General features: G+C 35.7%; 1 protein-coding gene across 1 annotated transcript; it reads left to right on the top strand.

Annotated features, from left to right (window-relative positions):
* Window positions 1-6,827: 6,827 nt before the first annotated feature.
* LOC129273534 (glutathione S-transferase theta-3-like) lies at window positions 6,828-13,808 on the top strand. Its single transcript, XM_054910584.2, has 5 exons — window positions 6,828-7,116; window positions 8,328-8,415; window positions 9,675-9,831; window positions 10,446-10,601; window positions 11,507-13,808. The coding sequence occupies exons 1-5, from the start codon at window positions 7,005-7,007 to the stop codon at window positions 11,666-11,668; spliced, it is 675 nt and encodes a 224-aa protein (XP_054766559.2). The 5' UTR covers window positions 6,828-7,004; the 3' UTR covers window positions 11,669-13,808.
* The last annotated feature ends 11,674 nt before the right edge of the window (window positions 13,809-25,482 follow it).

Below are 25,482 nucleotides of genomic sequence, written 5' to 3'. Positions count from 1 at the left end.
GAGGGCGTCCTTGTAAGATAGATGCAGATTCGATGGCTGCTGAAAATAGTTTGTTTAAGGACGTTCCACAGTACAGTTAAAGTGAAATCCATATCATTTTCACCAAACTTTGCACATAGATACTTTAGAACCTTAATATTCGAAATATGCAAAAATTAACATAGGTCCATGTGCTTGATTTTTTGCTATAGAACTTCAAAGTTCACCCAAATTGATGTTCTTAAGAATTGCGCATCCAAAAGAATTTGGCATTTTTAGACCGCCCTAAGATTACTACAATGAGTTTAAACCTCTATTACTCAGTCAAAATACATGAAAAAGTCATCAAATTTCGCAAGAGAGTTAATAATTGTATCGTTAGAATGGAGAATATATTTATAATGCTATTTGTTTGCAATTTTAAGTTTAACAGCACTGTCAGTTCTTAAAAATGGCGTAAAAGATAACAAAATCCCAATCTAAAAAATGTGAAATTTCAGTAACAAACTACAAAAGTACAATAAATGCTGCACTTTATTCAAAATCCATGTCATTTTCACCAAAATTTGTAGAGTTGTAGAGGACGGTTTACCTAAGAGGAACAAACATTAAAAAATAGGGGTTCATATGTGCTTGTTTTTAAACTATCAGTATTTTTATTAGAGCAAATGTGCTTTTTAAAACACCAAAAATGCGCCGAATGCTTAGTATCTATGTGAAGAAAAAATCAAAGCCACTCTACCATTTATTCAAACTCGGGGTAATATTCGTGATTCTTGGCAGCACTGCAGAGTAAAGTATTTTGAAATTGTAGAGAATCTTTTTTTGAATGGTCCATGGAATAATTCCAATTTTTAGCTTCATGAAATAACGCATCGGATCTGCAGTTAAAGTGCAGAAGATGAGAAAAATCAGCACATACCCGCAGCTAATTAATCACCTGTTCATCCATTGTGACGTCAGCGCGCAGAGTGTAAACCGTATTTATTTGTCTATGGTGTAAACTATGCGCAGATCATAATGCGCACAAACATAACTGTGGAACGTCCTTAATTTACTATCTCATTATGCTGAAAATAACAATTTTTATTGCCAAAAGGGTTGACTTGTGTTAAAGATATATAATAGATATTAATATCGTCACTGGCCTTATTTCGCTCAATTTATTATGCCAGACATACATGTAGGCCTACCTAACGTAAAATTGAATTGGGGGCCGAATATCGTCACTGGCCTTATTTCGCTCAATAATTTTTATGTCAGATATACATAGGCCTACCTAACGTAAAATTTGATTGGGGGAATATCGTCACTGGCCTTATTTCGCTCAATTATGCCAGATATACATGTAGGCCTACCTAACGTAAAATTTAATTTGGGGAAACAATGGATAAGCTCTACTCTTTATATTTTTTTCATGATCATAATTAACAACAGTACTAAGTATGTGAAAGACATACCGTAGATGTATATTTTATGATAAAAATACACAACGGAAATAACTATTGATTACACTAGCGTATACCTAAGGGGGCAGACTGCCCCCCCCCCCTGACGAGTCACAACTCATGCAAAGGACGTATCCCTGTCCCCCCTGACGAGTCAAAACTGATCCCTGACGAGCCACAAGTGGCCCCCTCCTTTGAACTTAAAGACCTTTTTTTTTTTTTTTGCTTGTCAATTTTTTTGGCGAACGAAATTTGACCCCCTTTGGAAAATCCTAGGTACGCCACTGATTGATTATATATCATTTTGATAATATTATTAAGTAATCTGGACCTCGTCACGCACGCTCATTATTTCGAAGGGAAAATCCTAAAGATTCATTGAAAGGGTGGTCTCTTTGATTTTTTTCTTTACAGATAAAAAGTTAACGAGGAAAGTTTAAAGTCTTCCACAAACATAATGTATTTAGGGGGTAATTTTACTGGCTTTCCTTCCAAATACCCGTTAGAGAGAAAATGATTCTGTTAGCTCTGATCCCTGCCAAATGCTCATGCATAGGGGAGTAAGTGGTTCCTCGAACCCAAAGGGAGATCTAATTAAGAAGCTGAAACAAACATAAATTAGATTGACCATCTAAATATGGGAGGCTGGGGGATTCGAAGTTATGCTTGTAACCCTTTAATAGTTGTATAAGAACGCATTTGGAATATTCTAGAGTAAAAAAAAAAGAGGAGACGGTTATTTGTTTATTGTTGTGATTTGTGGTGTTGTGGGGGGGGGGGCTTAAAAAGTATGTGGTGTTGCAGTGTTGATAATTTCAATATAATGAAAATAATTTATCATGGACGGCAGCTTTGGATGACTGCAATATTTCATTTTCATAATTTCATTTATGATTTCTGCAACTTTTCCAAATCAACAAAGCAAATATACAATAAATCGAGTACGTGACAAAATATCTGGCAATCAAGACACTGCACGAAGGTTTTTTTTAGTCATCAGCATTCTTTGCTACCTTTTAATGCATGACTCATTTTGTTTTGCGTAAAGCCAGTGGCAAAAATAATTTGTTTGATTTTGTTGGGTGATTCGTATATGAACATGTGTTGGATTATGAGAGAAAATAATAAACACATCTTTAAGAAAATTACATTTGTATGGTAAACCTCATATCAATGTCCTGAATCGATCAATAACATTTTGCGGGTTCCATCGCTCGCTCCGTATTCAAAACGTCCCTTCTCATGGCGTTTTGATGATATTGTTCAGTTTAGACCGGCGAAATGTTGAATGACCTGGAAAATTGACATGAAATTTAGACTGCAGAGTCAGAACCTTGGGCAGTGTTGTAAACACATCCGATTGAAAACCTTGGGCGAAGATAGCCTATTATTTTAAAGGGATGGTCCAGGCTGGAGATAATTATATCTAAATGAATAGACTAAAATTCAAAAAGCAAAATGCTGAAAATTTGATCGAAATCGCATAACAAATAACGAAGTTTTTTTAATTTTAAAGATTTGCATTATTCCGGTGAAACATAGTTCTAGGCATGTCTTTTTGAAAATTCATTAGGTGAGCTGATGATGTCATATCTCCATTTGTTCTTTTGTATTTTATTACATGAAATCAGGTTTATTCAACATTTATCTACCAAGAACTAAAACAATTGGATTTACAACTGATTTAGTTCATTAGTTATTTATTGCTGCAATATACAGTGTATTTCATCATAACTGATCCACATCATTTACACATGTATGAAAAAAAAAAAAAAACATTTATGAGTTCATGTGATAAAAACAGAAAAAAGGAAAGTGGGGATGTGACATCATCAGCCCACCTAATGAATATTCATGTCGATGTGCATATAACTGTTTTCACAAATATTGATAAACTTTAGAATTCAATAACTTTGTTATTATTTTTGTTATCCGATTTTGATGAAATTTTCAGCATTTTGCTTTGTGAATTTTACTATATTTATTTAGATATAAACATTTTCAGCCCGGATCATCCCTTTAAGCAACAGCCATGGTCATATTGGGAAAGGCCATGGTATTTAGGCGACATAATAAGCCTAGACATATTTTTTTGGCAGATGTAAAATAGGGGTACAGTTCAACGAGTTTGATAAAAAAAAAAAAAACATGATGTGCACCCCTGCCACGCCCCCTATTTTGATTCATCTTCCTCCTTCCTATCCGATTCCCTTTTAATCCTATCGTCCTATTTCTGCACTTTTTTCTAACTAAAAATTTATCTCAGTTTTATCATTTTTCCTTCTTAAATTATTTTTAAAAAATCGTAAGAGGTATACGGCTTGCTCCTCTCTGTGGTGATCCCATGATCCAGAGGACTTTGTCCCCAGCCCTCTGACTCAATGGCTGGCCAATGGGGGCAGAATTAACAATATACAGTAAAGACATGAACGGATGGAAATAATTATAATAATAATAATAATATAGGGTATTTATATTGCGCACATATCCACCTTGTTAGGTGCTCAAGGCGCTCCTATATTATTACCCGGCTAAGCTAGGCGTTCATAGCGCACACAGCTTTTTAAGGAATTACTTCCTACCGGTACCCATTTACCTCACCTGGGTTGAGTGCAGCACATTGTGGATCAGTTTCTTGCCGAAGGAAATTACGCCATGGCTGGGATTCGAACCCACGACCCTCTGTTTCAAAGTCTGAAGACTAATCCACTGGGCCACAACGCTCCAAATTATCAATTATGATAATTTTGCGAAATTTTCATTGCTCATTAAATGTTTATGAAAGCTAGACAAACATACAAATAACCTTCAAACTGTGATTCTCATAAATTTGTATCTTTCCTGACCAATTATATCGTTTGCATTCAACTAATCACAAAATAAAGCAAAAAAAAAAATCGGAAGGCATACATTATGTTAGCAAGGGAATTATGCTTACTTCCCAGTGACAGGTTAATTGGGGCACCCCTGGATTGCCTCCCCCCAAAACTGATATCAGCTAGATTTCTTTTGTAGATGATTATGTCATTTTGTGCTAACTTGAATTAGGCTTGTTGTGACTTCCTCGTCCCCTTTCTTCCCAGTTAAGAAATCCTTCATTTGTCACATTCGTCACTAATTACCACGGTCGTGGATTGAAAAGTGAAACCTATTGTAACTTCGGAAAAATTTAATGTCAAAATCCAAATAGATTAAAACCAATTAAGGACGTTCCACAGTTATGTTTGTGCGCATTATGGTCTGCGCATAGTTTACACTCTGCGCGCTGACGTCACAATAGATGAACAGGTGATTGATTAGCTGCGGGTATGAGCTGATTTTTCTCATCTTCTTCACTTTAACTGCAGAACCGATGCGTTATGTCATGAAGCTAAAAAAATGAATTATTTCATGGACCATTAAAAAAAAATTGTCTACAATTTCAAAATACTTTACTTTGCAGTGCTGCCAAGAATCACGAATATTACCCCGCGAGTTTGAATAAATGGTAGAGTGGTTTTGATTTTTTCTTCACATAGATACTAAGCATTCGGCGCATTTTTGGTGTTTTAAAAAGCACATTTGCTCTAATAAAAATGCTAATAGTTTAAAAACAAGCACATGAACCCCTATTTTTTAATGTTTGTACCTCTTGGGTATACCTTCCTCTACAACTCTGCAAATTTTGGTGAAAATGACATGGATTTTGAATAAAGTGCAGCATTTATTGTACGTTTGTAGTTTGTTACTGAAATTTTTACATTTTTTAGATTGGGATTTTGTTATCTTTTACGCCATTTGTAAGAACTGACAGTGCTGTTAAACTTAAAATTGCAAACAAATAGCAATATAAATAGATTCTCCATTCTAACGATACAATTATTAACTCTCTTGCGAAATTTGATGACTTTTTCATGTATTTTGACTGAGTAATAGAGATTAAAACTCATTGTAGTAATCTTGGGCGGTCTAAAAATGCCAAATTCTTTTGAATGCGCAATTCTTAAGAACATCGATTTGGGTGAACTTTGAAGCTCTATAACAAAAAATCAAGCACATGGACCTATGTTAATTTTTGCATATTTCGAATATCAAGGTTCTAAAATATCTATGTGCAAAGTTTGGTGAAAATGACATGGATTTCACTTTAACTGTGGAACGTCCTTAAGAAATACAAAATGAAATAACCGAGATCACGGGGGGGGGGGCGGTTAAATCGCTACGGTCGCTGGATCGATAAGTATCATGTTGAATGAAAATATAAATCATTCTTCTATTACTTACTGCATGTTTAGCGTTGCATTCCGAAAATGCCGAATAAATGGATAGAAAGAAGGGAGTAGTTGGGAAGTAGGACTATATAGATGCGGTTATGAGTTTACATCAGGGGTAGCGGAACGATTTGATTTGGTGGGTATGAATTCCCCAGCTCTCCCCCCCCCCCCCCCCCCCCCTCGGTTCCGCGATCCCATACATGAATATATATTCTCAGACATTTTAAGGCCCGTATTCTAAACTCGGGTATAAATTAAACCCTGGTTTAAATTTGAAGTTTAACTACAGAAAGTTAATTGTGGCACAAACCCTAACAGTAAACATTCTATTGATTAACTCATATGACGCCCAAATTGTTCATAATGGTCTGGGAATGATAACTGAAGTATTTTCTTCAATATGAAAGAAAAAAGAAACAAAATAGTAAGCATAAGAAATGTACAATAAAAACTTAATTTCTAAATCTGTATAGCTCCCCATAATTTTAGTACAGAGTGACCGTGGTTCAAGTTAAACCTGACTTCAGAATGCAGGCCATTGGGTTTTATACATGAACTTAACTTCTCCGTGGATTCCATTTTAGACATATTCCGGATGGTCATTACAAAGACGAGGGGAAGCTGCGTGGAAAGAAAGCAAATCAAAAACAAAACATACCAGTAGCACTATGTCCCAAACTTAAAAAAAATACTATAAGTAGAAGGCTATCAGACGATTTTTTTTTATTATGTTTTTATTGTTTTCATAAATAATCAATTAAAAGAAATCACAATATTTACATAATTAGACATGATCGTAATCAAACAAACAGAAATTAAAAAAAAAACATTGATAAAGAAAAAAGAAGAAAAAAAAGTGACAAGTAACATAATCCAGAACAAACTAAAACAATTAGAATCTAAACACATACATACAACCAATATATCAGGTAATGAGCCGTGGCAGAATATTAACCTGTACTTGCGGGGTATAAAAAAAAATCAACATGTTTTACAAGTGAACTTCTTCAAAGCTAAAATCTCCATTTTTTGAAATGTAAAGCGAGCTTGTTTCTTTTTTTCTATCAGACGAATTTCTTAATTTGGTGTGGATGGTTTGTTATGTTTTTATTCAAAGTCAATTGTATATATTTGTGATTAAGGGACCAGTGTCAACGACTTTGCCCTCCGAGTGCGCTCTTTGTTATTGACCCCTGGCGGTGAAAACTGTTGGTTTTTCTCTGTCGCAGTTTCTGCTATCAGCATTATATGATAGTTTTCGTGTATTTTGGAGGTCAATCATTTTAGTTTGAACTTGTCCGGGGTGCAACCAACATACATCAAGATGGAGCCTACAATATACGTTGATATGCGATCCCAGCCATGCAGGGCTGTGGTGATGTTCCTCTCTTGCAGTACCATCCCACACATTATAAGTAAAGTGGATGTCCTAAAAGGTAAGGCCAAATAAGTTCTTATCACTGGCTTGACTGCTGACCTTGTTAAAGAAGGTTTCACTGTTTTGTTTGTTTTATCTGTTTATGCTGGGGTAACATTACATTGAAAATAAGCAATGCCGATCATGGATCAGACGTTATTGATATGATTGAAATTATAAAGTCTTATTTATGTAATATTTGTTTTGCTACGATTCTGGTTACACTCGATATATTCAGAGTATATGTGCCCATATATTTCTGCATATTCCATTGCACATCTTGGCATTAACTACTTACCGGATATTTTAGACTCTGCATTTTTTTAAGTGAGCTTTCTGCAATGTAACAAAAGTAGCAAAAATACTGGTGCATGCCTCTATATTTTGATGAGAAATTCACAAACAGTGGACTCCTGTATACAACCATGTACGTTATAATTGGAATATTGACTCCGTGCAGTTTTATTGGTGGAAGTCAATGAGTCCTTTTTAGCTTCTACTTGCTAATTTGATTAACAAATTAAGACCTATACCCAGTAAAGGCTTCATGAAAGGATGAGCCAAATGGACTACATATGATTTTATGCCCAAGTTCCCTAAACCTCCAAAAGGGGTATGAAATAAAGTATGGTAATTTTAGCGGAAAAGAGCAGCAATTTATCAAGCATTTGTACAATACTATGAAGCTGAATCAATTGTTATAAACATAGCTCTGATGTTTAGAAAGCGAAAGGTCCAAAGGGCAACACATGCAGTATGTACAGCAAAGAGTTGTGACTTTATCATGAGCACGGCGTTGTATTTGTTCATTGACTTTATACAATTTTCGAAATGTCTGACAAAATAATAGTTTATCAACAGTCACCCTTTTTTCGTTCTATGTGAAAACTCCCTAGTATTAAGGTAGACTCGGACGGCGTGGAAAAAGACTTATATATGCTTTCATAAAATTGGCCTTTAAATATGGCAATATATCAAACAAATAAAATGTTATATTGTTGATCAATATCTTCCTACTCAGTAACCTTTATTCTCTTCTCATTTTTATTCTAATATTCTGGCCCAGAGACAAGCCTCGGCTTAGTATCTCATGTTATATTGTGATTTATATTAATTCATATAAAATCCTTCAAAATAATAACTCTTTGGCCGCTCTCTATCATTCGATCCCTCCACTATAACCCCACTACCCCACTACACCCCCCCCCCCACCCGCCCCTCCAAATTCAGGGGATCAGAAGAAGCCCGAATATTCGAGTCTCTGTCCGCTGATGAAGGTACCTGGTATGAAAGACGGGAGCTTATCCATATCAGAGAGGTAAATATTCATTAACACTCTAAATTCTATGTTATCAAGAACATTATCTTTCAGTGTTCTGACAATTTTCAAGGATTTGTAATAGAACTAGGTGGGCTGTCGGAAAAGTGACAAGCCGAATGTTGGATTTATTTTAACTCTCAAAATAATTTCAAAAGATCTAAGTTAAAATATTTTAGGTTTATATCTAAATCTGTAGTCGGGTAGTTAGAGCTGATCTTGACTTATTTTAAATCATCGGAATTTAGAGTGATATATCACGGATTTGAAAGATAACACCTTATTACATAAATAGGACGTGAATTGAATTGAATTGAATTGAATTTATTAGAACTTCACTGGCAATTGCCAGCATTTTGTTCATAACAAGAAGTACAAAATGATACAAGACAAATATACGATACAAGGTATATAAGCAAATAAACAAAAACAAAATGGTATTTCGTCAAAAAGAAAAAAAAGAAAAAAGAAACAGCTTGTAAATTATATACAAATATACACAATAAACATAGGAATCATTCGGATAGATATTTTGACAATGAATATAGAGACTGATATCCAAGAAAAGATAAAGAAAACATAAAGAAAGTGAGAGAGGAAAGGGAAATAAAGAGGGAAGAAGTTCGAAAATGGAGAGAGCGGGAAAGAGAGGAAGAATGAGAAGAATGGCATTACATGTAAATTCATTGTGTAAAAATATTGTGTGATATTGATACCAATTAATGAATGTTAACTTGAACCAATCAACATCGTACTAAAATAATTTAAAAACAAACCGGAAAAATGAAATGAAAGAAATACACTCTAAAAATTGAAACGTTAAAGGAACAATTGAAAGTTTGAAGGAGTGGCAACCTTTTCTACATGTTCTAAATGCTGCATTTAATTACCGCTAATATCTATTGTTGGCTTCAGCTTGATGCAAGGTTGAAAATAAGACTTGGACTTGTCACTCCTCCAACATTTCAATTGTTGATTTAACGTTTATTTTTTTTATTTTTTTGAGTTTTGTATTTAAGAGGAATATGAATTGCTTTGTTTCAAAGCTAGTCAATGCTTGTATTTAATTCGAGTTTTCATATAAAATATTCACACCGTCTGACAAAAAAGGTTAAGACAAAGGGGGGGGGGGGCAGGGTCTGGGCAGGATGCCAATGTTAAGACATGGTCTAAGATTCGCAAGATAATTATTCAACAAAAAAAACATCTAGCTGATTTTTTTACAGCATTTTTAATGTTTTCAAATTCATTCATTGTAGTGTCGCAATCATCCGGTACCTAGCAGCTAAATTTCCAGATAAATATCCGGATCACTGGTACCCTGCCGACCTGAGCCGCCGGGCTAAGATCGACGAGTACATCTCATTTCATCACCAAGGGATGAGGGAACCGCTTTCCGGGCTCGTGGAGAAAATAGTGTGTATTATTTTTATTATTTTTTTTAAATCATATATATATATATATATATATATACATATATATAGGGCGAGAGAGAGATTGTATGTGGGGAAGTGTGTGTGTGTATAGAGTAGGAGAGGGGAGAGGTGTGTGGGTGCGGGTGCACTTACCCACACTGACAATTAGCAAAGACTAACGAAATTCACATTTAATACGACGAAATACAAACAATCGAGTACATCCTCGGATCATGCAGTTCGTGCACCTTTAAGCATGTTTTGCACATACAAATACATTTCAATAGTCCTCTGTTCTCAGCTGTATTCAGTGTCTAGTATAGTAAAGTAAATTTTTATGCTTTCCTTTTTGTGTGAGTGGGTGAGGGTGTGTGTGTAGGGGTGTATGTAATTGTACGATGATACTCGTACTACTTTACTCACAGCATGTCAGGCAAAAAAAATGTTTTCAATGTGTAGTATCAGAGGTACAAGTATGGTAAAATGGAGAAGCTGATGAGTTGATTTCCATTTTCAGCTAATTTTAAGAAATTAGTGTTCAATAATCTCATATCATTATTAGATTTGGATTACCTTTATTTACACGCGCTGTATTATTCTTTAAAACATGAACAGTTGTTCGTACCTGAACCGCTGCCTAAGGAGAGGATCGATGAGCAAGTGAAGTTCTGCAATGTTTCTCTCGATGTCTTTGAGCGGGTCTTCATCTCAAACACACCCTTTATCAGTGGCGACGAGATCAGTGTTGCAGATGCCTTAGCCGTCAATGAGGTAACACACAACTTGACCATCCAACTCTTTGTTACTCACTTTCTCCACTTTCTCGCACGGTTTCAGTATTTTAAACACACACTGCAAAAACGCTGTTTAAAATTTTAAGCACGTTGTCTAAGCCCGTCACTCTAACAACTATTATTCAAACTTAAAAAAACTTTTTAACTGTTAAAGCAACTGTTTAAACAAGTTGTTTAAAAAGTTCAAACAATTACGAAAAAGTTTAAACAACGTATTGTTAGAGTGACATGCTTAAACAATGTGTTGTTATTATTTTTTACTGTGTAACATTCTCCGATGATAACCAAAACATATTGGATATCATTCAGTGTGTGCGTGAGCAGGTATACGTAAGAGCCAAGGGGTAGGGCTATTTAGGATGGCCGGGGGTGCCGTAACGGTTCACCCCAAACCAAAGGTAGTTTGGAATTAATATTTTAAAAATCCAGTACCATATAGCCTACGGCATTGCAACAAAAGTCGGCAAGATCACTATTTTGCATCTGAGCCCATTTACACTATCCAAAACTTCCAGAGAGAGAAGAGAGAGACACACTTCACATCCTCTCACAGAACGTCCAGCAATTATGGATCTTCCACCCATACCATCTACCCCCCCCAAAAAAAAAAAAGAGCCTGATGCACAGCCCTCTATTAACTTAATCGAAAAGGGGTTTGTATGCAGAATGGGGGGGGGGGGGCAACATGTTGACATTAATCAATCGCATTATGATGATGATGATCTTATTCAAATTGTAGGCCTACACACACAGGATCATTAGTCGTAAGCTCCACTTAATTTCTTTCTCTTTCTCTCCACTCCCCCTCCCCCTCCCCCTCTCTCTCTTTCCCTCTCCCCCTCCCTCTGCTTCCATTCCCCCTTTCCCCCTCTCTCTTTCTAGATTTTGGATACAAATGTATGCGGCTATGACTTCACAAAGGATAGACCCAAACTGAAGGAGTACGTGGATCGCATCAGGACACGACTCGGTCCGGACCTCTTCGATCAGATATACGAGGAGTCCAAGCAATGGGCCAAGGAGATCAAGGAGTCCAAGCAGTAACCGTCAATCACTAGCATACCTACGGGGGGGGGGGGGCAGTCTGCCCCCTTGACAAGCCACAACCCATGCATGCAAAGGACGTATCCCTGCCCCCCCCCCCTGACGAGCTTGAAAGACCTTTTTTTGCCCCCCCCCCCTGACGAGCTTGAAGACCTTTATTGCCCCCCTGACGAGCTTGAAGACTTTTTTTTTTTTTTTTTTTTTTGGCTTGTCAAATTTTTTGGCGGACGGTTTTGCCCCCCCCCCCCTCCTGTGGAAAATTCTAGGTACGCCACTGCCGTCAATTCTTTTATGCGACGAAGAATCCATCACAGTGGCGTTATGAACCAAAAAAGGTTGAGAGGGCCAAACATGGCGTACTAGTATGCAGCGAAATTTCTAAGTCGCGAGCGAGCAATATTAATTAACCCCCTTAATAAAATAAGCTAATTTTGTGACTGGTTTTGACAATATATTTAGAAAGTGATATCATATTTTACTCTTTTTTCCCCTTTACGTTCTTTTACTCATTTTGTTTTCTTGGTGGTGGATCGGGGGGGGGGGGTGCATGGCCCCAAGCACCCCCGAATCTCTACACCAGTGATCCAATCATGACTCTGATGTATGATATTAGGTATAACTTATGTTTTCTGTATTAATCACATTGTATAATTAGTTCGAGTTAATAGGTTCATGTGGGACTTAATCATGCTACAGTAAACGAAATTGACTCTGAACCGACCGATTGTATGTCGTTGGAAATAACCAGTATAGCTTTGGGCGATCGGGGCACTGTCTAAAGAGTTACGATTGATCAGCTCAACCACAACTATGGAAAGCCAACAACACCAACATCTATATATGCAAGTTCGTTTAAAATACTCCCTAGATATGATGTTTATTCATGCATTCATTGTTTTTTCTTAACAAGTCGGTATATATATGCTCCTCTTTATTTACACAAGGACATCATGCAAATTTTCTATATGAAAAATTATGACATTGATGGATTTACATAGAGTTGAGATTGATTAGATCAATCTCTTTGTATAAGATGTGACCCTGGAGTCAGTTTCACTGGTGTAACGTAGCATGAGAGTATAGGGCCATATCTATTTTTTGTCATTCTGAGATAATCGCGTTTAAAGTTTTGGCTTGTTTAAGAAGCAATTTTTATACTTCGTTTTGGAGGTCAATTTCGATAGATTATATTCAGTTATTACATTTTACATGATATTGAATTATATTTTTTGAAAAACATTGAGAAATTTTCATGCTATGAGCAAAAAACGCGTTAAGGGCCTTTTGTCATATTGTTGAGTGAAGCGTATGCCAAAAGGGCTGTAACCGAAGCATATTTACGCCAGATATGCCAGAAGGGCCGTAACTGAAGCGTATTTACGGTTACGCCTTTTGAGGCATCAACTGCCACTCGTCTTCGTCAAAAGGCCCTTAAACATTGTACGCACACAATATACTTTTTAGTATAAAGAAATATAAAGCAGGCGCGATGAATATCATTGTGCCAAAAGGTCCGTTGTAATGCATTATGTATGGTAATGCCCTTGGGTTCAATGTCACCCTATTTAAGGCCCTTTTGGAAGACGGAAAAGCCGGGATACTCGTTAAGGGCTTTATGGAATTCACAATTATAACGAATTTTGAAAAATTAAGGACATCCTTTTAAAAAGCATGTCAAGATGTACACGATGATATGAATAACTCAAATTACCCCCAAATTGGGTTTAGGCCCTTTTGGCATGTGGCCGACGATATACCTCTAGCTCGATAACCACAAGCCAAGCCTACCGCTTGCGAAATAGAGTCAAAATATTGTAAAAATGTCTTATTCAACATGTTTTAGATTGAATTTGAATTCCTTTATTCCTATGGTAAAATTACGCGCAGAAACTGCTGCTTGCTTCTACGACCGGTATAAATACATATTATATATGTATATCTATTGCCTCTTATATAAAACTTAGTCCCACATTTAAGCTTTATAATCATGTCTAGCCCGGAAAGAAACGAAAAGCTTAATTCAAATCATGTATTTTAATGTAATAGGCCTATTTTTTCATGTCATTAAGTGTGTTTTGTATACATTTTATATTTAAAATAAAGGGTGCTTACAATAAACAATACATATATCTTTTAATCTAAACATGTGTTTGGAATACTAATTTAGGTGAATGAAGAAAGATAAGAATTGTTGAGGAACCTGGAAGCTAATGAAAGCAGAGACCTATTGCATAAGAGTTGCGTTTAAACCCAGTTAAAAAAGAATTCCAAAATGCACTGATCTGATTGGTCGAAGTTAGAGTTGCGTTTCATATTTGGTTTTAGGAAGTTTTCGCACCGTCAACACAACAAATTCAAGAACACAGTAAATGTATTGAAAACGTCCGTCGAATGATGATGAATAGTTGGGAGGCCTTTGTCAAGAATTGGTAACCTGAAACAGCAGTTTCCTCATGTTCGTCCTAAGTTTCTGAGCAGACAAAAAAAATGCAAATAAAATTATGTCGTTTTGTCCAGAAAACAGGACGAAAGTTCTGTTTTGATTCACCAATTTTCGAAAAAGGCATGGTCGTTGCTCATTGTCATGAAGGGCATTTGACAATACATTTTCTGTGCTCTTGAAATCGTTCTGCGTCGCGGTGCGGAAACTGCCTTTCCCGACCTTTCGTTGGAAGAACGCGAACGCTTATTTACGACGTTAGTTGATTTTGGAAGAGACTTTTGGGCCCGTCGTCATGGTCTTAAAACTCTCTCCTGCAATGCAAATTGTGTGACATAAGATTTTTTTTTGTTTCGCATCTGGATCGGAAACATTCAATTTGCGTTTCGTGTGCAAAATTCTGGTTGCTACTATGGTAACAGCGATATATCTGATTTAGGACGACTTTCCAAATCCACATTTGGTTCCTCCCAGAGCTCGAGAGGCCGCCCGGGGTGCCCACTTTCATTGAAGAGTGGATACCAGGCGCAACCACGCGTAAAAAGGGAAAGAGTGTTAAAATACGTTACGTATAGGCCTTTGTAACGTTATAAAGGTGTCAAAAACGATGATTAAAATACTGAAAAAAGGGATATATTTCCAATACTTGTAGGGTTTCACAAGCCAAATAATTGTTAAAAGATGCATTTTCATAATCTGGAAAAGACTTGCTTCCCTTGTTTAGGGTACTTTTCGAAACCCCATGGTCGTGCCTGGTATCCACTCATCAATGGAAGTGGTCCCCCGGAATTTGAATCTAACCCCCATTTCTGGGGAAAGTAAAACATAATACCCTTTACATCGTGTGCTAGAGGCGTATCGTTTGTGTAGGAGTGAACAAAAGAAACAAAAGAAACCCACATGTTCAAACGTATTGCATACGCTGTGTACATATCAACGCAAGCGAAATGGGTTCGGCTGGAGAGGTGATCTGACCCATGGAATCAATTGCCAGTCATCCACCAATAATCCACATTAAATGCAATATCGATTCGATGGACTGTAATGATCTATATCTAAGCCTTAATTCAGTAAGTTTTCCTCACTCAATATGTACTCGATTTGTTGAAAAACCACTTTCTTATCCATGTCATATTCTATTTTAGGTCCTGCATTTCGAATATCTCCAACCATCAGTCGTAATACATGCATGTATGGCGCGCGGGTGTCGCGGGAAATAATTTTGCACACGAAAAGCAGATCTGTAGGGCCTGTAACCCCCCTATAACACAAATCTTAGCATTGATTGTAGAGCAGTTTTCTACGTTTGATTCTATTGACTATAATGTACAATCAATCTTAAAAATCAAGTGTATGATTAAGCGTCAACTTTTGTGTTGGGGGACCCTAATATTAGCGTCCGTGAGGATTGCGAAAGGTGGCATTTTGCCTGATTACAACGCTTTGATTCAACGATAACTAGCCCAAGGGGTTTCTTGTAGAGTGGATCGAGCGCTGTGGCCCAGTGGATTAGTCTTTGAAACAGATGGTCGTGGTTTCGAATCCCAGCCATGGCGTAATTTCCTTCAGCAAGAAATTCATCCACACTGTGCTGCACTCAACCCAGGTGAGATATAAGGTGGTTATAAGACCACACGATCTTAATATTGTATTTCTGGTAAGCCCCTCTTGACCATTGGGTAGGCTGATGGTATTTAAAGGGGAATGAAACCTTTAGAATATGTAGGCCTGTGTCAAAACTGAAAAATCAAAGAATAAGAACAAAGAAAGTTTGAGAAAAATCGGACAAATAATGAGAGAGTTATGAGCATTTGAATATTTTTAATTTTTTTTATAAGTTTTATTTGCAATTCACATTTTAACAAAGATATCTCAGAAACAGATACATGATTCTTTTACATTCATATAGATAGACACTCTGATTGGTGAAGATAATATGCAACATATATAATTATAAAAAATGGATCTATACACTTTACTCTTACATAGTAATTATATTCCACTTTCTTCTGTGAAACTCCGAGCGATTATGTTTAAAAGAAATGTAGCGTTCTGTTTTTTCTAACTGTGTCAGAGTGCATACAAACGATTTAAAAAGAGGAATTGATTTGCTATATTTACATGAAAAAATGAAATATTTGCCATATGGTATTAAGGTATTTACCAAATAAAAATTCTCTCTTTCAAATGTTCCAAAACAAATGTCTAAATTGGATAACTTATAAGAACGGATATTTTTTAAAGTAAACAAAGTTCACAAATCGTTCCAAAAGTTCGAAACAATTTGGCATTCAAAAAAACAGATGCATCAATGTTTGATTTTGTTCATTACAAAAATCACATATGTCTTGATCAAAAATTCCGATTTTATATAAGTAACGATTTGTTGACACTTTTCTGTGTATAAATTTAAATTGGAAATTCCTTAGTTTGTTATCTATTGACGATTTGTATATCAGGGTAAAACGAGAATTACAAATTTCATTATTTGATAATTGCAGTGAAAGGTCGTTTTCCCATTTAAACCGTTGATCTGCCTTTGACACGTCCAAAGTATAATTATTTATAAAATGAGAATAACATAGTTTAGAAACTTTTTTGTGTTTAAGGAAATTACGTAATCGATCGTCGTTCGAAAGGTGTATTCTGTTTTATGTATTTGTTTCTAATAATTCTTTCCATTCATTTGGTATGGCAGATAATAATGAATTATACATCATGATGGATGTGTAACCGTAGTTTTCAACTATAACTTCAAACGATTTAAAAAGTCCATCTTCTGTTAGAAAATCGTAAATAGTGTTTAAAGAAGATTCGGACCATCTTTGAATATAAAGAGGTTTTCCGTCGACTAAAATATGTAAATTGAACCACAGAGGTTGCGACAGTATATTCCTTAAACTTAACAGGATAGTATATGTAATATGACCATGAACGCAATACATCATTCCAAAAAGTTTCGGTACATGGGTTGAATAATATATGACTTTTGCTAATATTCCAAATCGTAAATTTGCTCTCACCAATGAAACGAACAGATTCTTTAAAAAAACACTTCCATTTCCCATTGTTATCATCATCTAAAAATCTTTTGACCCATGATACTTTGAGTGCTTGATTAAAACATGACAAATGTAACATTTTTGGACCGCCATCTTTGTAGTCATTGTATAAAAGAGAACGCTTAATTTTATCACCTTTTTTACTCCATAAAAAAATAAATAATAGCTGTTGCATTTCGATAAAGAAGGTCGATGGTGGGTCTGAAATAATGCTTAAAATATATATTAGTTTTGGAATAACCAATGTTTTTATTACTACTATCTTTCCATATAATGTAAGGGATCTTCCGTTCCAAATGTTTAACAGAGATTTGATCTCATTCAATTTGGTATAAAGTTTAAATCAAAATAAGTATGTTTATCGCTCAGTGGGATTTGTATGCCTAAATAAGAAAAATAATCTACGGGCCATTGAAAAGGAATGTCTTGGCATAAATACATCGTACAATTCCCAAGTTGAATTAACATTACACTTTTCAACATTGACTTTCAATCCAGACATTTCTTTAAAAGTATTTAATACAGATATGCATTTTCTTAAGTTTTGTTCGTTGGGTTCAAGGTAAATGGTAGTATCGTTTGCGTATTGACTTATTTTCATTTCAGTATAATGATATATTTCTTGATTTTCTCGAACTAAGCAACCTAAAATTTCAACAACTAAAATAAAGAGATATGTCTTACTCCGCGGTGTATTTCAAAAATATTTAAGGAGTATCCATTATTTATTACACAACCTTCAATATCAACATAAAGAAGTTGAACCCAACGAACAAACTTTTCACTGAAACCGAACCTTCTTAAAGTTTTGTATATAAAAGACCACTCAACTGTATCGAACGCTTTTTCAAAATCAATACAGAGTGCGAGACCACCAACATTGTGCTTTTTGCAATAATTTTGCATATCAATAAAAAGTCTTATATTTTCGCCAATATAACGTCCTTTGAGAAAACCACATTGTTCATGATTTATGAGAGGTGATATTACTTTTTTTATTCGGAAAGAAATTATTTTTGCGAGAATCTTATAATCACTATTTAACAAAGAGATTGGACGCCAATTTTTCAGTAAAAGTATATTTTTCCCTTTTTTAGGCAACAGTGTAATAATACTTCTCCTCATTGAATGAGGTAATATATTTTTTTCAAAACTTTCATTAAAAACTAAGCATAGTAAAGGATTTATTTCATTTCAAAAAGTCTTGTAAAACTCAATTGGCAACCCGTCACTCCCTGGTGACTTGTCATTTTGCAAATGACATAATCGAATCATAACACTCCTTCTGTGATATCACTGATCCCAACATATTTATGTCATTCTCATTTACAGTTGGTATATTTAAGTTTTTGATTGATATATTCCTATTCAGAATGTTCTCTTGAGATGAATACAACTTAGCATAAAAGGTCCTTTCTTCTTCAAGAATATTTTTTGAATTAAAGATAATACCTGTATCTGTTTGGAGCCGAAATGTACATTTCTGTTGGTAATTTCTTTTTTCTAAGTTTGCAAAGTATTTGGTATTTTTCTCTCCCTCTGCGATCCATCTCACTTTCGAACGCACGAGTGCCCCACGTACAACACCTTCATGTAATATTTCAAATTCTCTTATTTTTTCTTCTTATTTGTTTGCTAATTCATTATCCACACAACTTTTAATAATATCATTTAAATAATTGATTTCTCTTTCTAAACTTTTCATTTTCTCCTGGTCTTCACTTTTCTTTTCTTTTGAAATTTGTATTATCTTCTGTTTTATTTTGTACTTCAAAAATTCCCAGCGTTGTAATGGATGAAGATTACTATTTCCATTCAAAACCGAAACAATTTCTTTTTTAATTTTCTTAACAATATCAGTATCAGCTAAAAGAGAGGTATTCAATTTCCAGAAACCTGGCCACCTTTAAGTAATAGATTTTATTAGAATTAGTGATACCAACGAATTATCTGATTTATAACCATAGGTAATGTCACTTGTTACAACAGAGGACGATAAGGTTTGAGAAATGAGGAAATAATCAATTCTACTTCTGAATCTCATATCTTTTGACATCCATGTATATTTCTTGTCTGGTAGATGAGTATGGCGCCAAACGTCCAGTAAATCAAAATCATCAATTATTTCCATTATTGCCTTTTTACATCTTGGATGGTTTTGGAAAGCTTTGGGGAATTTATATTTTGTGGGTTCCAAAACCGTATATGTTAAAATATCCTGCTAACACATAGGGTTCTTCACAATGTTCAAATAACAGAGAATGTAAGTCTTCGAAAAAAGAACTGTCGTCGTTGTTTGGACCGTATATATTTCCAACTGTTAACATCATTTCATTAAGTAGAATTATTCCGTGGTCGTCTTTAACAGTGTTTACAACGTCAAATGAAGCAGATGGTTTGAAGAGAATGCACACTCCGGCACTTTCTGATGTTCCGTGATTAAATAATATTTTGTATCCCCATTCGTGTTTCCATCTTCGCTCTGATCTCGTTGTCGAGTGGGTTTCTTGTAATAGTATTAGATGAAAGTCAAGAGTCCTGATCCAGTTGAAAATGCACCTTCTCTTAAAATCGTTACTCAATCCCCTTACATTCAGGGAGCAAATTTTTATATCCTTAAAATCGTTCATAACATTAATAGGTTATTATGTGTTGATAACAATCGTATATTTAAGTATTGAGATATCTTCACAAATACAAACATGGAAAGTAAAATATTTTGTGAATTACTTTCAGGCCTAGATTTATAGCCAAAAAAAAAAAATAATAAAACCTGGACTACTCATACCAGACACATACAAAGTAAGAGTAAAAAAAGAAGTCAGAGGGTCGACCGCTTTAAGTCTGCCTATCATCATGATAGAAAAAAAAGGAGTGCAGGAATGGGAGCTCCTGGCAGTAAAAGATTAGTTGTCGGCACAGACATTCGTATGACATAAAAAGAGAGACGTATAGTCGTATTGTTTATTTCTCTAAACACTTTAATGAGATATATTATTGTCATTACGATGTATGACATCCATGCTATGAAGCCAGCTCCTACTATAGTGAATATCAAGATTGCACTTTTGTATCTCTTGGCGGAATTCTTTGTTTGTCTTCAAGCGAATCGAGCGATTCAAGCGACCGTTGAATCATAATATTGTCCCGTTTTTTTGCAGCTCCCGTACAATAAATAGAACTCGGATGTTAAGAATAGTTGTTAGCATGATGAAGCAACAAGGAAGAACTGCATGCGTGACCAGAATTTGCTCTGTGTACAGCTCGGATCAACTTTTAAAATCACAGTGATTAATAAACGCGCCACGAATCTTTCGTCCAAAGCTAATTGAAAGACCAACCACAAGAACAATCATCAGCAAGAGACGGATTCGCTTTGGATACAGAATGCTGTGGTACCGCAGAGGGCGTGCTATAGCGATGTAACCAGGGGGGTGAAACTCCGCTTCTGCATCCGGTCAGAATTGAAGAAAATTTCGGAGGGTCAAAAGTGCACACTGCTCCCATTTTTCGTATACAAGCCTATGGACACCGCCACTGTTTTGGTACACCAGCGAAATGAAGGCGTGGTCACGGAACGTCCTTCGCGCATAGCGTAAAAGTATGTAAATTAGTATTTTGTCACTAATTAGCATAATGCGCGACCTGATTAATATCGTTTATGGTGTCTGTCAGTGATTACATCATGTCAGATCATTTGTTTTTTTCCTCCTCAGAGTTTTATTATTCATCTATTTTAATGATCTATTTGTTATTGCTTGTTACGATTATTACTGTATCTTTGCTTTGTTTTAGCTGCAAATGGCCAGGATCTTTGCTAAAAAATATTACAGAGGAGGTTCCCAAAGAAAATGTTGCCATATACGATGACATCTCTTTAAGTTTCTGGAACCCTTTTTTCTTTTTATTGCAGAAAACGAAATGAACCTCTTTTCATAATATAAACAAAGATAATAACAAATCGAATTCTTTTCCATAATTGTAGTCTTCAATATAAGTCCTATTATGAATAGCAGTCCTCGGAGCACTTAATTTTAAATGGCGACTTCTATGTCAAACATCAATAATCATGACCTAGGTATATACCATATTTTAGGGGGGAGGGGGTTCTCAAAATTAAATAGGCAAGAGAGCAAACCGATCGTAGGCTATTTCTTTTTTTATTTTCAACTGAAAATGAATCTGGTGTAATTTTCATTTGGAAAGAAAAAATGAATTTTATATGCAGGTTTAAAAAATTTGGAGAAATAATTAGCCCCCCCCCCCCCCGTTATGAACAGTAAGGTCTTATAATTGCTTCTTTCAAAACAAACTGAACTTTCACCCCCCATCTCTCTCTCTTTCTGTCTGTCTCTCTCTCTCTCTCAGAAACTGACATAACTATATGCATACAAGCAAATAATTCTCCTGTCATTTACTTTCTTTCCCACTCTTATCCTTATTTTTCTTGAATAATATTTTAATTGACTGCTGTTTGATCTCATGTAACAGTGGCATCATCACATTTCAGTACAGTGCAACATCTTGTGCCATTTGTGCATAACAGCTCAGAAGCAATACATCATCACAATTAATTGATAAATGAAAATTACCAAGATAAAAAAATTCAATTAAAAATTAACATGTTTATTAAGGAATCCATTTTCTAAAACATTGACATTAACATAAAAATAATAATTAGCATCTACCAAGCATTAAATTGTATTTTAAAAAGTGAAGGCAATGCATAGCTAAAAATGGCTGTTACTGGGTAAGGGTAGTATGGGGTGGGTATATAAATGTACAAAAATAGGATTAAGTACATTTTTTCTACATTGCACAATGTTTGTTAAAATTTCATTCAAAGGATCTCGATGAGCCTATAGTTAATATTCCATAAAAGAGCATAAAAACCTTTGATATTCGTTTATTTTCTTCCACAAAAGTTTGCCACTCAAAAAAATTGGTAAATTCCTTTCAAATTTGCTGACAAGAAATAGTCTACTGATGTGAGAGCACTCCTCATAAGGGGGGGGGGTGGGACACAATGCCAGAATCCTAAAGAGTGCCTTCCCCAATCAATACATTAGCGAATCATTAACAAAATTTGATTTGTCTACTGTCACTGTGGTTAGAATTCAATCTATTTTTGAAATATAGTCTATTTATATATTATTGCAGTGGTTACCCATTTCACATTTTTTTTAAATGAAGATAACAATAAATGCAACTTAATAACCCTACATAATTTATGAAGACTTGCAGTGGCGTACCGTGGGTCACGGCATCGAGGGGGGCACCAGCAAAAATTTTGAGACCGTTTCATATCTCTTCTTGGCACTTATGTTGTGATACCAGTACTTAAACAGCTTAGGAAGTGGGAAACCTGCATGGTAAAAAAGAGAAAAGAACATAATAAGCTGTAAATTATTTTTACTCATCTAGTCCAGTTTAGTAAAAAAAAAGGATGTAAACTCTCTTTTATATCTTCAGTGATAAAACAAGTTTAGCACATGCAGTCACTTTCGTCCCACATCCAGATAAATTCATATATCAATATAACTATCTACAGTATGTTTTGAAAATAAAGAGTGCAAATTAATTCAAATATTTATCAGAATTTTGTGATAACTGTTAATATCTTGGGTTTTTTATGCAAATGCATGTATAGACAGGAGATATGGATAATTAGTATGCAGTGTTAGAAATGGAAATACTGGTGAATCTGAATTCAAACAAATATTAACTCACAATGGAACTTTAACATTACATGATATCGCATCATGTTTCAGCACAATTGGCCATAGCCCACCCCCTCCCAAAAAAGGGGAAATATTCATTTATTTGGTTTTATTTATTTTTTATTTTTTTTTGGGGGGGTGATGAGCTTAGATACAGCCTGTATATTATCAAAACAGTAAGCATACCTTGCAATTTTTCCATTCAGATATCCTGTTCCTCATTAGATTGTAACTAACACTTGCTGATCGGCATGGTTCTCAATTTTGTACTTCTGACTAGGTGTGAGCTGCTAAGAACTTGATCCCATTGGATCTGCAATTGACAATTTAGATTTGAGAGTTTTAGAGATAAATAAAATTACTCTTCTTAAACAATATTTTTAAAAATTTCTAGCTGCCCATATCCCAGGTCTATGAATGAATATTCCAAACTAGAACAAAAAAGTTATCTGGACCCGAAACTTAATTCTCTATCACATAGAGGCATAGGCTTACCTCACTCTGTTTATAAAAGTAAAATGATTCCAACCACATATTTCTACAGCTGTATATAGCTGAATCTGGTCTATGCTGGGCCTGTATAACTTAAGAATCACATCACATTTGAATGAAGTAAACACTAAGAACGTTTTCAAATTACCACCCCAGGCCGGGCCCAGGGTATCCTGTTCAAATAGACTTGATTTAGGTCTAGGGTAGGCTACGCCATTTCATTCAAATCTAAGACTAAGACAAGTAACACTTAACATAACACTAACAGACATTAATGCTAAGTCAATCGTATTTCAACACTGATTATTCTGAAGTAAAGCGTTCCTGAATAAAAGAAACTGCTGAGAATTATACTTATTCATATGAAGATGAAATAGAGGGGACGGACTAGGCCTAAACTTCAACTTTCAAGCTTGAAGTTTGGGCCTAGTCCGTCCCCGCTATTTTCATACCCCATGACTACATCGACAATCTCGCTAGCCGGCTAGCACCGGCGATATCAAAGGCCGGATCCCGCTCTGACCATATCCCTACATTGACCTAAATTTGAATAGGCCTAAAATCGACAGTTTGTCGTTACTAAAAAACAGGAGGTCGGAAACAAGTCCACATCTACCCCTGATAATTGTCTAATCACAATAAAACTGAAATAAAGGTTTACTTTGGACCTACATGAAGCATTCCGATGAATGTCTAGATCTAAGACAAACTCAGTCTATAGACCCCTAGTCCTAGATATAGTATTTTTGAGAAACTCAATGATCACACGTACACTTATTTGGAAGTCAGGCAAAAGAAATATTGAAATTGAGGTTTACATAGCTAGTGCGTAATACAGGATGAGCCCCGAACCCCGGCAAACACATTACAATTTGCAAGTGAGATCAAAACATGAAAATGAGCGTAACTTACTTTTATTCCTATGGAATGTCATTAGAATAGTATTGATGTTCCCTCCAAGATTTTCCGCTCCAATGAAGTTCACTCAGAAACCATGATTTCGAACATCAATTCTATAAACAGATAATTAGTCTAGCTATTTCGTTTCAGAAACTTCAAATTCGCAGAGTCCAAACGAACGACACTTCGCACAGATATCGTAGGGAATTGTGGGACGGAAAAAAATGTTTAATGCATGAGTACATGAATAAAACATTAGCGTTTAATCCAATCATACAAGTGCATTATGCGTATTTTGACGTCATTCTCATGAATAAAACATTGACCCTCCAAAATCATCCTTCAAATTGTCCGCCGGTGTCATAGGCGATTTGGACCGGCCAGTCGATCAGGGCCGGAGGTACTAATCGACGGCTCTTTTACCCGTCGATTAGTACCGGATTTTGTTGTGTGATGCGATCGTCATAGTCGATTTGTTCCGATCAGGCGATTTGTTCCGATACGCTGTTCATGCACCATTATCACCCCTACAGCAAGGATGTGATATTGCAGTCGTCCTTTTCAACCAATTGGCTCCTCCAAGTCAAACACCCTGGAAAGAACAGATACAGTTGCCGATTTGAGAATCTAAAGTTATTTAGGGAGTCTTATGCATTTTTAGCACTCTTCCAATTACATGTAATTAAACATTCGGGGACGGCTGCTTTGTGGAGCCATGAAGCCCTATTCACATTGCGTGCTCCCTTTGTGCGCCTGTGCTATTCGGGGTGTGAACTTATATCCACCAATATGGCTGGTTTGTCTTGGTCTTCATAACAAAGCAAGAAATAGGATGAGATTGGCGCGCTATGGTGATGGGGGGGGGGGGGGTAAACACCCGGGGTAAACACTGCCGCATGCTCTTCGAACCCCCAAAGTAATCAAGTAGAAATCAAAATGAATGTATCAATACAAGAAAACTAAGTCCAACAATAAACGGCTGCCAAAAACACAGGGAACTCTCAGTGACACCTCATTGAGACACACACTATGCGCATATATATATTTTTTTTTTTGGGGGGGGGTGGGGCACGGGACCCGGGTAGTCAAAAAAGGAGGAAATATATGAAAATAAAAAGGAGAGAAAAAAACGTAGGAAGAAGAGATCGCAAAAATGGGGAAAAGTATATGAGAAAAGGAAAGAAGGAAGATGGAATAAAG

Source organism: Lytechinus pictus, chromosome 2, assembly GCF_037042905.1.
Source record: "Lytechinus pictus isolate F3 Inbred chromosome 2, Lp3.0, whole genome shotgun sequence".
Lineage (NCBI taxonomy): Eukaryota > Metazoa > Echinodermata > Echinoidea > Temnopleuroida > Toxopneustidae > Lytechinus > Lytechinus pictus.
The sequence above is the reverse complement of the archived record's forward strand: the minus strand, read 5'-3'. Positions and strand labels throughout refer to the sequence as shown.

Coding starts and splice junctions, on each gene's coding strand:
- LOC129273534 (XM_054910584.2), top strand. CDS start 7,005: ATGGAGCCTACAATATACGTTGATATGCGATCCCAGCCATGCAGGGCT. Junction 9,832..10,445: donor CCGGGCTCGTGGAGAAAATA/GTGTGTATTATT, acceptor AAACATGAACAG/TTGTTCGTACCTGAACCGCT. Junction 10,602..11,506: donor ATGCCTTAGCCGTCAATGAG/GTAACACACAAC, acceptor CTCTCTTTCTAG/ATTTTGGATACAAATGTATG.